General features: G+C 39.9%; 1 protein-coding gene and 1 long non-coding RNA gene across 2 annotated transcripts; one reads left to right on the plus strand and one right to left on the minus strand.

Annotated features, from left to right (window-relative positions):
• Window positions 1-521: 521 nt before the first annotated feature.
• LOC139784405 (uncharacterized) lies at window positions 522-4,484 on the plus strand. The gene is made up of 3 exons (XR_011721552.1): window positions 522-691; window positions 921-1,138; window positions 1,677-4,484. It is a non-coding gene; the product is annotated as an uncharacterized lncRNA (long non-coding RNA).
• Window positions 4,485-6,169: 1,685 nt separating this feature from the next.
• LOC139784401 (uncharacterized) lies at window positions 6,170-6,985 on the minus strand. The gene has a single exon (XM_071723568.1). It carries the CDS (start codon window positions 6,983-6,985, stop codon window positions 6,170-6,172), a length of 816 nt encoding a protein of 271 aa, XP_071579669.1.
• Between the last annotated feature and the right edge of the window lie 8,569 nt (window positions 6,986-15,554).

A 15,554-nucleotide genomic window follows, 5' to 3' on the forward strand; every position in this document is an offset into this window, starting at 1 on the left:
TGCGCGACGGCCCGTCGCTCGTGAAAGGACGCGACGCCGGCGAGAGACGGTCGAGGACGTGCCTTTGATTCGCCCTCATACGAGAGATAGCTTGATCAAGCTATTATAGGTTAGAACACGTTGTGCACATTAGGAGGTATTTTCCGTTTCACCCACGATGCGCATAATGCATTATTTATCCTTGTTATTCATCGAGTGTTAATAAACAATTGGATAAATGATGCATTATGCGCATCATGCGTGAAACGGAAAATACCCTAAGGGTCGGTCTACAATCAGTCGTACAGTCGTATGTCGGAGGGTATTTTCCGTTTCACGCACGATGCGCATAATGCATCATTTATCATTGTTTATTAACACTCGATGAATAACAAGGATACATTATGCATTATGCGCATCGTGCGTGAAACGGAAAATATCCTCCGAATACGACTGATTGTAGACCGGCCCTAAGTCTCTTTCCGCTTCCGCAGCTTCCGCTAGTGCCATCGTGCCTCGTTCTTATCGCGACGATATTCATTTGGAAGACCGCGTCCGTCCGTGGGAGATCGTAATCGTGAACCGCGTTCGCGGGTGTCTCGTGCGTGCGACGGCCCGGCGCTCGTGAAAGGACTCGACGCCTGCGAGAGACGGTCGAGGACGGAGGACGTGGCTTTGATTCGCCCTCGTACGAGAGCTAGATAACTTGAAGGTATGTATTACCTATATTATAGGTTAGAACACGTTGTGCACATATTTAATATAGAGGTACTTTCCGTTTCACGCACGATGCGCATAATGCATCATTTATCCTTGTTATTCATCCAGTGTTAATAAACAAAGGATAAATAATGCATTATGCGCATCGTGCGTGAAACGGAAAATATCCTCCGAATACGACTGATTGTAGACCGGCCCTAAGTCTCTTTTCGCTTCCGCAGCTTCCGCTAGTGCCATCATGCCTCGTTCCTATCGCGACGATATTCATTTGGAAGACCGCGTCCGTCCGTGGGAGATCGTAATCGTGAACCGCGTTCGCGGGTGTCTCGTGCGTGCGACGGCCCGGCGCTCGTGAAAGGACTCGACGCCGGCGAGAGACGGTCGAGGACGGAGGACGTGGCTTTGATTCGCCCTCGTACGAGAGCTAGATAACTTGAAGGTATGTATTACCTATATTATAGGTTAGAACACGTTGTGCACATATTTAATATAGAGGTACTTTCCGTTTCACGCACGATGCGCATAATGCATCATTTATCCTTGTTATTCATCGAGTGTTAATAAACAAGGATAAATGATGCATTATGCGCATCGTGCGTGAAACGGAAAGTACCCTAAGAATCGGTTTCTGTAATCTTATTTCGGAGCGAGATATTTCGTTATCCGATTGATTCTGTACAGTTGGTGTTGTAATTTCGTCACGTTTTCGTTGGTAGATAATTTACGAGTTTATTGTTTGTCGAAAGTAACAATATTTGTTGAAATGTTAAGTAGAATTTATATCGTTGTGCTGGAAACAAAGTAAAAGCTTTGCAGAGTTTTGTATTTTAATTTTTAAACCAAAGAGTTCAAAAGCGTTAGATGCAATTTTATTATTTTTATGAATTATATAGTTTTAGTACATGGAATATCTATTTATTAATATCTATCATTGTAATATCTATTTATATTGCTCATATTTTTATTTTTGTTTTAAGGACATATTACCTCGCACCATTCGACGCTCACAGAGTCCGAATTTGATAATATTGCGGCTGAATGGATCCGCTTCGCAAAACAGCGTAAAACAAGAGAAGAAAAAGAGAAGGACAAGGAGAACAAAACTTAAGAAAATACATCATACGTATTTAAGGAGGTTCTACAGGTACTCTCTAGTCAGTTGAGAGATGAAGAGAAAATCTTCAAATTCATCAATTCTAAGTATTCATAAAATATTTTCGTGAATTTTGATGACGTTAGAGCCTATATCATACCCATATTAGTCGAAGCGAGGAATAATTAAAAATATCGTGTAAGTGCTCCTTTGACTCCGGCGGCTTATACATGCGAGAAAATGTGGTAACGTCGCGAACTTGAGTCTCGCTGTTCTGCTCATATGACCGTGGTTATTTCACATAATTCTAGAGCGAGTACTCCTCCGTAAGCGCTCGTAAAGGTTAGGTGCTTAAGTTTGAGGTGCTGTCATACTGTGGTGCTGTACTGGCTGTACACTTTTCGCGCGGGTGCAGTCGCTGCGACGTTGCCAAATCTCCCTTGTTATTCGAAGCACGCTACGTGAACTGTGATATGGCCTGTTTCAATAGCCAATATCATAAAATTTTACGCGATAACCCTTGTTTTTCTCGATATTTCTGAAAAGCTTAGATTAAGATCTATAAGAGCTCCGTTTCTCGAATCTCTGGTAGGTCGCCTTCATATAATTAATATCTCGTTTCCTGTCTCCAGGAACCCCTCTGCCATAAGAGCTCATGTTAAAAACTGTAATTTCAAAATTCATTTTTGCAAATTTTTACACGATAATCGATGCTAAAATTTTTCGAGCACTTTTCTCGCATCTCAATTTATACGTCCATGAAGTTTTTTCCAATTTTTAGATACATCCATTATCTGTAGAACCTCCTTAAAGGTTTATTTTAATTTTAAGGCTTAAAAAATTTGCAATAATATTTTGTTATGGCTCATTGTACTATTTTATAACCTCTGAAATTTTAATCACTTAATTGTCAACGCTTAAAAGCTATTTTTCTAGTTTATTCAACCGCAAGTGAGAAATGTTATTTTTTCATTTTTTAGAGAAATGGATATGTTTCCATTATCTTTCGTACTTATAGCTTAATAATCTTTTTTAATTTGTTTGCAATCACAATGTGCTCATTTATCAGACATTAGATGGAGATGTACTTATATGGAGGACTTAGGTTAGTGCGGAATATTTCTACAAGGAGATAGTGCCAGCACTCCTGGTTTAGACCAGTGGGTGCTGGGACTGTCCTCTGTCGAGGACAGAGTCCGCATTGGTCGATGTCCTTGATCCAGCTTTGACCAGTGGGTGCTGGCACTGTCCTCTGGCGAGGACAGAGTCCGCATTGGTCGATGTCCTTGATCGAGCTTTGACCAGTGGGTGCTGGAACTGCCCCTTTTAGGAATAGAGTCCGCACTAGCCTATAAATCTTCCAGAGGAAACATGAATACATCTCCTTTTGATGTCCACTAGACAAGCATGCTCGTAAAATGATTCAGAAAAGAGATTATTAAACTATAGGTATAAGTCCGACAGATAAACGCGTTATGATAAAGTAAAAGGCTAGTATAAGTTATATATTATAAGTTAATTATAAGGATCAATATTAATTGTCATACAACTCTGAAATTTGAATCACTTGTCAGTGCTTAAAATGTCTTATGTTCATTAAACCGCTAGTAAAATTTTTTCTTTTTTTACGAACGCAATTTGATTGTCTTTTTACACAGTTGTGATTGAAAATCAGAGATTGTACAATTGACTAGTTTTACATAATTATTTTCTATAGAGAATTGACTGGTGGACTCCACAACAAAAACAGATTCATGTCTGATGCTTATAATAATATATATATTATATATACATATGTGCAAGTACAGCCTATATTTAATTATATATACAACAACAGTAGATATATTTAAATTGAAGAATGTGGAAGCCACCAGCCAATATGAAATTTAGATTTTGGAATATATCGCATATATTCCATAGAATAGGGGAGACCGGGGCCTAACCGTCAGTTTTTTTTGGTGCCGATTTTTAACAAGAAAATAAATAATTTTAGTTAAATGTGGTATACCACTGTAAAGAGTGAACCTTTAGCTACAAAATTTATATAGGAAATTTTTATCTATGTTGCTTTGTTTAACCGGTATAGAGCAAAAACGACAACGGTGGAAAAATTGAAATCTCAAAAATGCCGGGGTTGAACCGCCACCCCCCCCGGGGCTAATCCGCCACACTGAATTTTCAATACATATACGTACATCTAATCCTGAAAAATGATAGGATACATTTTAATAATTGTTTTTTAAGAGAAAAATATAAAAATTTATTAAAAAATAATTGTTTTACCTATTCCATAAAACATTTTAGGCACGTGAATACAGATCCTGACAAGCGCACGCATGTGTTGTGTGCCCTACGCTCGCACGCAATGCACTGTTTCCCATATGCTCTGTTTATTGTCAACTTCTTTGAGCACACGCAGCACGTATTATCCAAGTCTTCGTCAGAATCCGACCGCTGCTGCTTCCTTGATTTCGATTTACGCCCACTGCTCGTCGAAGGCTGCGGTTCTGTTTGTGTGGCATTTTTTTATTTTATCTTTTCTCACCGCAAAAACTGCCTTCTTAAGTTGCTCCTTGTCGACGGGAATCGACGGCGTCCTCGCGCCGATTCCTCGACGCGCCGACGACGACGCGTCGTCGGAATCGCTCCGTCAGGACCCAGGAATTCTGTGATTTACGTCGCTTTGTACGGAGCAACGACGACGACGACGACGACGACGGCCACGACCACCACCACCACCACGACGACGACGACGACGACGACGACGACGACGATGACCACCACCGACACCACCACCACTACAACGGCGGCGACAATGACGCCGAGACGATCACTGACACAACGACCAACAACGACGATTTACCGCGGCCGGGAGTTGGGACGATCTACCGCGCGCGCGGCATGTCAACTCTCGCGCGGAAATCGCGGGATCTCAGAGCTGTGCCGTGCCTCGCCGTACCTCGCCGACGCCGCGACGTGCTGTGAGCGCGAGCGATCTCGAAAACAACGGTCCGCCATCTTTTCGGTCGGCCAAAACACCCGTTTTGCGACGATACGTGCGTACCATTTCCCTCCTATACAAACTGACGCACGTGCAAGGGAAGACAGAATCACGCTCGAGGGAAACCTAACCTGAAATCGCCGTGAGCCGAAGTCGTGCGCCCGGCGCGCCACAGTGACGAAACTGACGGATAAACCCCGGGTGCTTACTGACGGATAAGCCCCAAGCACAAGTTTCAGGTTTGATCGCCCACGAAATATTAGACATCAACGATAATGAAAAAACTACACTGGATTCGTGTTCAGCATGCATTACTCTTTATAATCACGTACTTTGAGATTTGGAGAGCAAATATTATTGCAGATATTACAAAATTTCCACGCGCAGAAAATTTCATTTTCATCTTCCGAAAACACGTTTGCCCTCGTAAAAATCATAACACGGCAGATAACCTGCCGAAACTCCGTTGGTCACATGGGTACCATAAGCAGCGTTTACAATGTTAATAGCGAGTTCGCACAATATACAGGTTCCGAGATATTTGATTTGACGGTTCAACCCCGGCGACGGTTAGGCCCCGGTCTCCCTTATACCAAAGATTTTATGTGAGGAATCCTTGAATGATCCTTGACTGGATCAATATGTATTGTGATAAAAAGCTGTTTATTAACCAAAAATGTTCATTAACCAAATAAGAAAAATGTTATTATATATTAATATAATATATATAGAAAAATATAATATATATTTTCTACATGTTTGGAGTGCAAAATATATCTAATAAAATGATTATTCAATATACATTTATATTTGTCCCTTTCCTACGCAAAACCATGTATGTCTTTTGCACATACTAATTCCAGAAAAGGTTTTTAAATTAATTTCAAGCAAAAGCAAATAAAACAGTTTGTTTTCGCTTAGAATTAATTTAAAAACCTTTTCTGGAATTAGTATGTACAAAAGGCAAATTATAAATTAATTAACATACAATAAAATGTACGATAACAGTTACACTGCAGTTTTATAACAAAAATGCTTTAAAGTATATTACTGCTATATAAATGTTATATAACATCGCTATATTTATATTATATAACTGCAATAATCCATATATGCAAAATTACAACTAACGTCTGCATAACTGTTACGATCGTGTTATATAGCGTGTTACATTTCGTTATATACTGGCAATATAATCGTTATATATCTGTGTTTGCTGGGTGTATTAATTATTATCTTACCTTTCTTGCTAGCTGCTATTCTTTCTTATTTGACACCTCGTATACATGATCTGTATGCTCTAATAATGCGTCGCTGCGCAAGTCTGACAGCAGGGGCTATCATCGCTCACAGGTTAGAGTGCGTTCCAAAACCTCTCACGAAAACTCGGACAACCTTTCTGTCCGCGACTGTACGATGAGGTGCACCAAGAGGTGGTCCCAATGGTGAACCGGCGCGCCCAGTGATTGCAGGGCATTAAGCGCCTCCGCAGTGGTGTTGAGGATAGTATTGAGTTCGCGTGCTGATCGGGTAGCCATGGGTCTGATGCCGAACAGCCGGTCTACCTGCGATGAAATCAGGAGACGCTTGTTCTCGAACCGCTCGACGAGTAAGTCCCAGGCCGATGCAAACGAGTCCTCCGCGACAGGCAGATTAGATATGAGCTGCGCAGCCTCACCCGTGAGGCTGGTCCGAAGGTAATGCATTTTCTCCACGTTAGATATGTCAGGGTTTCTGCCGACCAGAGAGGAGAAGAGATCGTGGAACGGTCTCCACGCCGAGAAGTCTCCGGCGAACTGAGGGAGGGTGATCTCAGGGAGGTGGCTGCGTGCCGTCGTCTGACCGGTGAGAGATAGGTTTGCCAAATGTGATCCCGAAAGGGGGTTCGCTCGATCCTTCTCGTCGATGAGGTGTGAGAGAGTAGCCTTGACCTCGGCGTAGTATTGCAAACACCGGTCATACACACCGTCCTTGAAATAATCTAGCTCCAGCAGTGAGTCCACCTTCAAATCCGAGAATCGCTCGTGCTGCTGGTCGAACTTCTCCCAGTAGTTGTCAACCAGAGATAGCTTAACCTTCAGTGAGGCGAGGGGGAGCAAGAGGAACGCCGAGTCTTGGGCTTCGAGCGCCACCGACTTAATATACGTGAAGCGGTTCATTTGCAATGATATTTTGGTCGCGACGGGAGACATGGTTAAGTACCGACAGTGGTGGCGCAGCGAAAGAGATAACCCCAATTTAGCCGATCGACGGTTCTGAGATGCGGGTTCCGTCGAGCTGGGCCGCGCGCGCAACCAATTCCGGGGGGCCGCCGGAGTGTCACTACGAGCTGTACCGGTCTCCGAGAGCCGCGCGTGTGCTAAGCGTCCGACGGGTGGAGCGAACGGGAGCGAGCACTGTTCCGGATCCGCGAACTGAGAACTGGAGATGATCCGAACTGAATGTGTTGCCGGGAGAAACAGGCCGGTCGATATGTCAATAGTTCGATTGCACCGGAGCGGCCGAGCACGCGTCGCGAAGATGGAGAGCACGTGACAGGGGGGTGCACTCGCGAGCGCGCTTTCGCGCGGCCACGCGTCGCGCGTGAGCTGAGCACTGATCCGACGACGATGAAGAGAATCCCGACCACCGCACGGTCAACGAGGTTATGCCCGAGATTGTCCGGTCGTACGAGCGATACCGAGCCGCGAGGGTGAGAGAGAGAGAGAGAGAGTCACGCCGCGCCGCAAGGCGGCGGAGCGGATGGTCGATGATATCCGCCGGCCGTTCGATCCCGAATGCCGCACTGTCCACGATCTCTCGCCGGCGTCGCGTCCTTTCACGAGCGACGGGCCGTCGCGCACACGAGACACCCGCGAACGCGGTTCACGATTTCCCACGGACGGGCGCGGTCTTCTAAATCTATCGTCACGATCGTGGCACGATGGCACTAGCAGAAGCGGGAGAGACCGCGAACTTGCGTGCGCCGCTATGGCGCATGCTATCGAGGTTATATAATTCCGGCGGTAATTGAAACTATGTTATAAAATATTTATATAATATCAACGCAACCGTTGTTCTATAACACACATATATTACAGTTGTATTAATGTGCATTTATTATAACATATAAATAACGGAGCAACATAATAGCTTTATAACCTAGTTATATTATAATAATAAAGTAAAGTTATGCTACTCCAGTATAACACCTGTTATATAATCTGTTACTCCCAGAGTAACTGTTATATAATCTGTTATATATCAATTATATTTGGTGTTTGCTGGGATGTCACTAATGTGACATAATTACCTTGTTATGACAGATGTCATATATTTTGATACTCATAAATTTCATAATTTTAATAATTAAATGCTCTTCCAAACGAGCTAATACTATAATGTAATAATGTTTAGATATGGTTTTGTTACGATAGAAATAACGACACATATAGATGATAAGACTTATTTCATAACTATAATGTGCGATAATAACCATTACGTAATTACGATAAGACTGCTAGAGCACGATAGCTCACAAGAGTGACCTAGTCAAGAAGGGTTATACTTTTATTTTATATGACGTATAAAGTCGAAATTAAATATTTTAATTTTATTTAGCCAAAAGGGATATTTCAAAATGAAATAGGCTAATAGCGTGAAGCAACATCAGTTTTGATATTTTATGAATGGATTCATATTGTGTGAGTTGAGACGAGTCCAAATATGCTCTATGTACAGTAACTTTGTCATTGAATCGATTTAAAGTGTAATCAGCTGATCGATAGAAAGAATGATAGATTCACAGATTTTATGATAGATCTTAGTTACTTGTGATTACCAGACATCAAATATATGTCAATTATCGATTTTACATCGATATTTACAAAATTGACACTTTTGAGTAAAGATCTTTAGTTTGGGTAATTTCGATTGAAAAAGGGTATGGACACTTTAAGATCGTCTCATAGAACAAGCCTATATGGTTTATTCGAAAGAAATCGCCATACTTTAAGTTTTGACACTTTTATGCCTACTTTGCCATAATGATGCGATTTTATTAAATAAGGTCTCAAACGATTTGTTAGGTCCTAAGGAGGCCGTCTATGTAGTTTATTTGTGAATTTTAACTTTATTTAAAGATTTCACCCCTCGGGGGCAACTTCGCCATGTATGGTGCGATTTTGATTTTTAAGGGCTTAAATGGTTTGTCTAGTCCTAGAGAGACTGCCCATATAGTTTAATTTCAATATTTTTCAATTTTACGAGTTCTCACCTGTTCAGGTGTACTTTGCCAATTAGCGACCGATTGAGTTGCGAATCGTCTTAAACGATTCTTAATGATCCCTAGAAGTGATCCATGTAATTTAATTTTGAATTTTTCAATTATTTAAAGATTTTCCTAAAAGTGGTGAAAATTGTAATTAAGCCTAATTATGATGATTCGACGATATGTACGTGTTCATAGGGACACATGGAAAGAGAATCTGACGTGACTTATGCAATTTTCACAATAATTCTCAAAATAGCCATTTGGGGTTAAAACTCGTGTTAATTGACTTTTTATTTCATATTCTCGTTCAGAGAAACTAACTAAAGTCACCCATGAGAAAAAAACTTGAATTTTCCCAAAATTACGGATTTTTACTAATTTTCGTGAAATTGTTAATTATCGAATATTTCTATAATATTGCGATAGATTCTTGTTCAGGGGGATGTAAGAAACCCTCCTATGCTGTTTAAATTCAATTTGAATAATTATTTAAGAAATGCACCTGTCAAGGTCAAAATTCGTAATTAACGTAAATTTATTATTTTATCGATAGATTTAAGTTCTTGGTAGTAAAACAAATTCAACGAACCATCGCTTATTCAATTCGAGCCATTATTAAAGATTTTTATTAATTTTGTGAAATAATTAATTACACAGGCACACAAAAAAAAAGTGGTCTTTACCAAAGACTAGACCCATCATTTCTTATGTATTTTGACGTGCTGAATCCAAATCCGGGGTCAAAATTGACCCCCACCACACCAATTTTTTTAAATCGCGAAAAACCACCATTGAAAACGGAAAATCCCAATATAAGGTGGGTCAGCGTTAGGTATAAATGTGGCAACCAACTGTAAGACCCAATCTATATGTACTTTGATGTCCTGAATCCGATTCTCGGGCCAGCATTACTGTACCACCCCCCACTTTCTTTTTAATCATGAAAAACCACCCTTTAAGGGGATGCTGGAGCCGCAGACGAACTCGATCAGCGTCGATAAAGAAGTGCTCACCGATTCTTACACATACATACAGAACGCAGGCGAACTCGATCAGCGTCGATAAAGAAGTGCTCACCAATTCTTACACATACCTACAGAGCGCCTGCTCTAGGGCTACCCGTTATACTGATCCGTATGTTTTTGGCTGAATTCGGGGAGACGCGTAACATGTGCATATGAAATTTTCAAACACACTTTTCTCTTATACTAAAGCTCGCAGCTCATTTCTGCAAGCGCAGGATTCTTCTTTATTGTATTTCCGAGTCCGCTGCCAGGTTTTTGTATACGTACACAGTCTAAAACTTTTATGTGCAGCAAATGTTGTCATGAGTCGACCGCAGAATCGAAAATAAAACTGTAATTTTCTAATTTTTTTTCGTTTTTCATACGCAAATGGTGTCTGCGGTATTCGTTATCGTCCATACTTTAATTCTGGACAAAAAATTTTTAATTCGGTGAAATCAATCAAAAGATTAGTGTGTCTGAAAATTTCGCGGTAAAACAGAGCTGTCTCCAGCATCCCCTTAAAACGGAAAATCCCGCTGTAAGGTGGATCAGCGTCAGGTACAAATGTAACAACCGACGTTACGGCCGAGTTGGACGTACCGAGACCTGGTTTTGTGGAGAACAAGGTGAAAGGTTTCATCAAGATATGAAAGAAATGGAGCGTCGCTATCAAGGAAGGTGGGATGTTAATATGATGGCAGATTTTTGTTGGATGCTTAAAAGAGAAACCCAGCTTAAAAGTCGAAAGAGACAAAGAAATCCTCTACATAGATCGTTCGAAGAAAAAAGAGTTCGTTATAAAAGGAGAAAGGAGTAAAAGAAACTCTTTTCCTCTTCAAAACTAAAACTAAGTGATCTCTCGGTAGAAATCAAATAACGGTAGGTATATCTATTTAAAATCGGTCGGGATAGGATGCGAAGGCAGGCGTCCAACTCGGCCCCCAGGGGGCAGAGCTGCGGTCCTCCACAAAACCAGGTCTCGGTACGTCCAACTCGGCCGTAACGTCGGTTGTTACATTTGTACCTGACGCTGATCCACCTTACAGCGGAATTTTCCGTTTTAAAGGGTGGTTTTTCATGATTAAAAAGAAAGTGGGGGATGGTACAGTAATGCTGGCCCGAGAATTGGATTCAGGACATCAAAGTACATATAGATTGGGTCTTACAGTTGGTTGCCACATTTATACCTAACGCTGACCCACCTTATATTGGGATTTTCCGTTTTCAATGGTGGTTTTTCGCGATTTAAAAAAAATTGGCGTGGTGGGGGTCAATTTTGACCCCGGATTTGGATTCAGCACGTCAAAATACATAAGAAATGATGGGTCTAGTCTTTGGTACAGACCACTTTTTTTTGTGTGCCTGTGTTATTGATATATATGCGTGTTTTATTGTATGAGATACATTGTATTAAGACAAGAAAGACATTCCTAAAGTCAGAATTGCATTTAGATACGTATATAGATATTCCACTCCTTCTCTCTTGAGCTGTGACGTTGCCAGCGTTGCCGCTAGCACGCGCCGGCTATACCACGATGCCGGGTATCGCGTACGGTGTCTCGCCGAGTGCCAAGTCCAGCCAAGTCTCAAGTTGGCAAATCGACGATGCGCTACGTTACATCAGTTACATTTATAAATATTTATTTAATTATATTTACAATTTTTATATTTATACCTTTTAAATATATGTATATATGTATGTATGTATGTATGTATGTATGTATGTATGTATATATAGATATATAATTTATATATATATAAATTGTAAATACAATGAAATAAATATTTATTAACATAAAAATTAAAATTTGTTAACGTAATATACAGAAATCCCGATTTTTAGATTACTATTTTCATTAATTCAGGAAGGAAAGGATTTTTAGGAGTCAGAGGAACAGCTACGCATAAATAAAATATATTATATATTAATTGTTATTTAATTTAAAAGTAAATTAAAAAAAGTATATGTATTATATAAAAGTTATTTCATTTGGGATAATAGTAAATGTTAATTCCCGAGATTTTTTTTTCTTCTCCAGCTCCGCCTCTGCCTCTTCCTCTACCTCTACCTCTGCCTCTTCCTCTTCCTCTGCCTCTGCCTCTGCCTCTACCTCTCCCTCGCATCGCGGTGTAAACGGCCCGCACCAACGAGCTCAACGTTTCAGGCTGTAACAAAAAGTAAATATTTTAAGTAAAATGCCATATTTTCGTGTATATATACGTAAATAAATTTCATTATTAACACTTTGTCGAACGCCGTCACGTATGCGTCACATGTGATATGTGCGACCGTCAAAGTGTTAACATTATTAATAATAATAAGAAATTATCCCATTATTTTCACACTTACGTTTAATACGATCGGCTCAGTCGCCGTCGGAGCCGTTGCTGTTGTCGGCATCGTCGTCGTGGCCATGGGCATGTCGGTGAAGTTGGCATATCATTTTCCAGCAGATCAATAGGCCAGTCATATTAGACATCGAATCGTCCAATTAATCTTCCCAGGTTGCAACCACCATGAATCGCTTTGATTTGAGGTGCTATAAGTGGGATTTATTTTGCTTCGCAAAATTAACGCGGAATAAAAAGTTATTAACAATATTATGAACAAAAAACCCGATTTTCTTTATTTTTCTCAAATATCTTGAAAACTAAGCAAGATAGGGTAACTAACTATACGTACCTTTTTTGTAGAGCGTAAAATTATCTACAATAATGATCTGAACTACATTGATCGTCAAGTCAGTTGTTTAGCTTGCACGCGCCGTCAAAGTCCGAGACTCGGATCCCAAAAACCCTCGATTTCATCGTTTTTTTAATCTTGCGCCGGTGATTTTTTTCCGTCATTTAAAATGGAATTAAAAATCCCCAAAAAATCACACATCATCTGAGAACTACAAAGAATACTTTTCATGATGCAACCGATTTTTTAGACCCTTTTTCTATAGTTTGTAGCTATGTAAGCAAAAAATTTTGAATTTTTGGAATAGTCTTAGTTTTTTGCTGTTTTCAGGCCTTAGAATTTATTTGAGACGAATTTTATCGTATGCATCTTGTTGTGGACGAAATTTGCAACAAAAAAGGACCATGTATTTTTTTCGTACGACAAACGCTGATTTTTTTATTGACGCGCAAAGTTATCCAATATTGCGCACAGGTCGGATAACGCTTAACTTTGCGCGTCAATAAAAAAATCAACGTTTGTCGTACGAAAAAAATACATGGTCCTTTTTTGTTGCAAATTTCGTCCACAACAAGATGCATACGATAAAATTCGTCTCAAATAAATTCTAAGGCCTGAAAACAGCAAAAAACTAAGACTATTCCAAAAATTCAAAATTTTTTGCTTACATAGCTACAAACTATAGAAAAAGGGTCTAAAAAATCGGTTGCATCATGAAAAGTATTCTTTGTAGTTCTCAGATGATGTGTGATTTTTTGGGGATTTTTAATTCCATTTTAAATGACGGAAAAAAATCACCGGCGCAAGATTAAAAAAACGATGAAATCGAGGGTTTTTGGGATCCGAGTCTCGGACTTTGACGGCGCGTGCAAGCTAAACAACTGACTTGACGATCAATGTAGTTCAGATCATTATTGTAGATAATTTTACGCTCTACAAAAAAGGTACGTATAGTTAGTTACCCTATCTTGCTTAGTTTTCAAGATATTTGAGAAAAATAAAGAAAATCGGGTTTTTTGTTCATAATATTGTTAATAACTTTTTATTCCGCGTTAATTTTGCGAAGCAAAATAAATCCCACTTATAGCACCTCAAATCAAAGCGATTCATGGTGGTTGCAACCTGGGAAGATTAATTGGACGATTCGATGTCTAATATGACTGGCCTATTGATCTGCTGGAAAATGATATGCCAACTTCACCGACATGCCCATGGCCACGACGACGATGCCGACAACAGCAACGGCTCCGACGGCGACTGAGCCGATCGTATTAAACGTAAGTGTGAAAATAATGGGATAATTTCTTATTATTATTAATAATGTTAACACTTTGACGGTCGCACATATCACATGTGACGCATACGTGACGGCGTTCGACAAAGTGTTAATAATGAAATTTATTTACGTATATATACACGAAAATATGGCATTTTACTTAAAATATTTACTTTTTGTTACAGCCTGAAACGTTGAGCTCGTTGGTGCGGGCCGTTTACACCGCGATGCGAGGGAGAGGTAGAGGCAGAGGCAGAGGCAGAGGAAGAGGAAGAGGCAGAGGTAGAGGTAGAGGAAGAGGCAGAAGCGGAGCTGGAGAAGAAAAAAAAATCTCGGGAATTAACATTTACTATTATCCCAAATGAAATAACTTTTATATAATACATATACTTTTTTTAATTTACTTTTAAATTAAATAACAATTAATATATAATATATTTTATTTATGCGTAGCTGTTCCTCTGACTCCTAAAAATCCTTTCCTTCCTGAATTAATGAAAATAGTAATCTAAAAATCGGGATTTCTATATATTACGTTAACAAATTTTAATTTTTATGTTAATAAATATTTATTTCATTGTATTTACAATTTATATATATATAAATTATATATCTATATATACATACATACATACATACATACATACATACATACATATATACATATATTTAAAAGGTATAAATATAAAAATTGTAAATATAATTAAATAAATATTTATAAATGTAACTGATGTAACGTAGCGCATCGTCGATTTGCCAACTTGAGACTTGGCTGGACTTGGCACTCGGCGAGACACCGTACGCGATACCCGGCATCGTGGTATAGCCGGCGCGTGCTAGCGGCAACGCTGGCAACGTCACAGCTCAAGAGAGAAGGAGTGGAATATCTATATACGTATCTAAATGCAATTCTGACTTTAGGAATGTCTTTCTTGTCTTAATACAATGTATCTCATACAATAAAACACGCATATATATCAATAACACAGGCACACAAAAAAAAGTGGTCTGTACCAAAGACTAGACCCATCATTTCTTATGTATTTTGACGTGCTGAATCCAAATCCGGGGTCAAAATTGACCCCCACCACGCCAATTTTTTTTAAATCGCGAAAAACCACCATTGAAAACGGAAAATCCCAATATAAGGTGGGTCAGCGTTAGGTATAAATGTGGCAACCAACTGTAAGACCCAATCTATATGTACTTTGATGTCCTGAATCCAATTCTCGGGCCAGCATTACTGTACCATCCCCCACTTTCTTTTTAATCATGAAAAACCACCCTTTAAAACGGAAAATTCCGCTGTAAGGTGGATCAGCGTCAGGTACAAATGTAACAACCGACGTTACGGCCGAGTTGGACGTACCGAGACCTGGTTTTGTGGAGGACCGCAGCTCTGCCCCTGGGGGCCGAGTTGGACGCCTGCCTTCGCATCCTATCCCGACCGATTTTAAATAGATATACCTACCGTTATTTGATTTCTACCGAGAGATCACTTAGTTTTAGTTTTGAAGAGGAAAAGAGTTTCTTTTACTCCTTT

The sequence above is a fragment of the Temnothorax nylanderi genome, unplaced genomic scaffold, assembly GCF_030848795.1.
Source record: "Temnothorax nylanderi isolate EJ_2023f unplaced genomic scaffold, tnyl_v1.0 TNYL_tig0622_pilon, whole genome shotgun sequence".
Taxonomy (NCBI): Eukaryota; Metazoa; Arthropoda; class Insecta; order Hymenoptera; family Formicidae; genus Temnothorax; species Temnothorax nylanderi.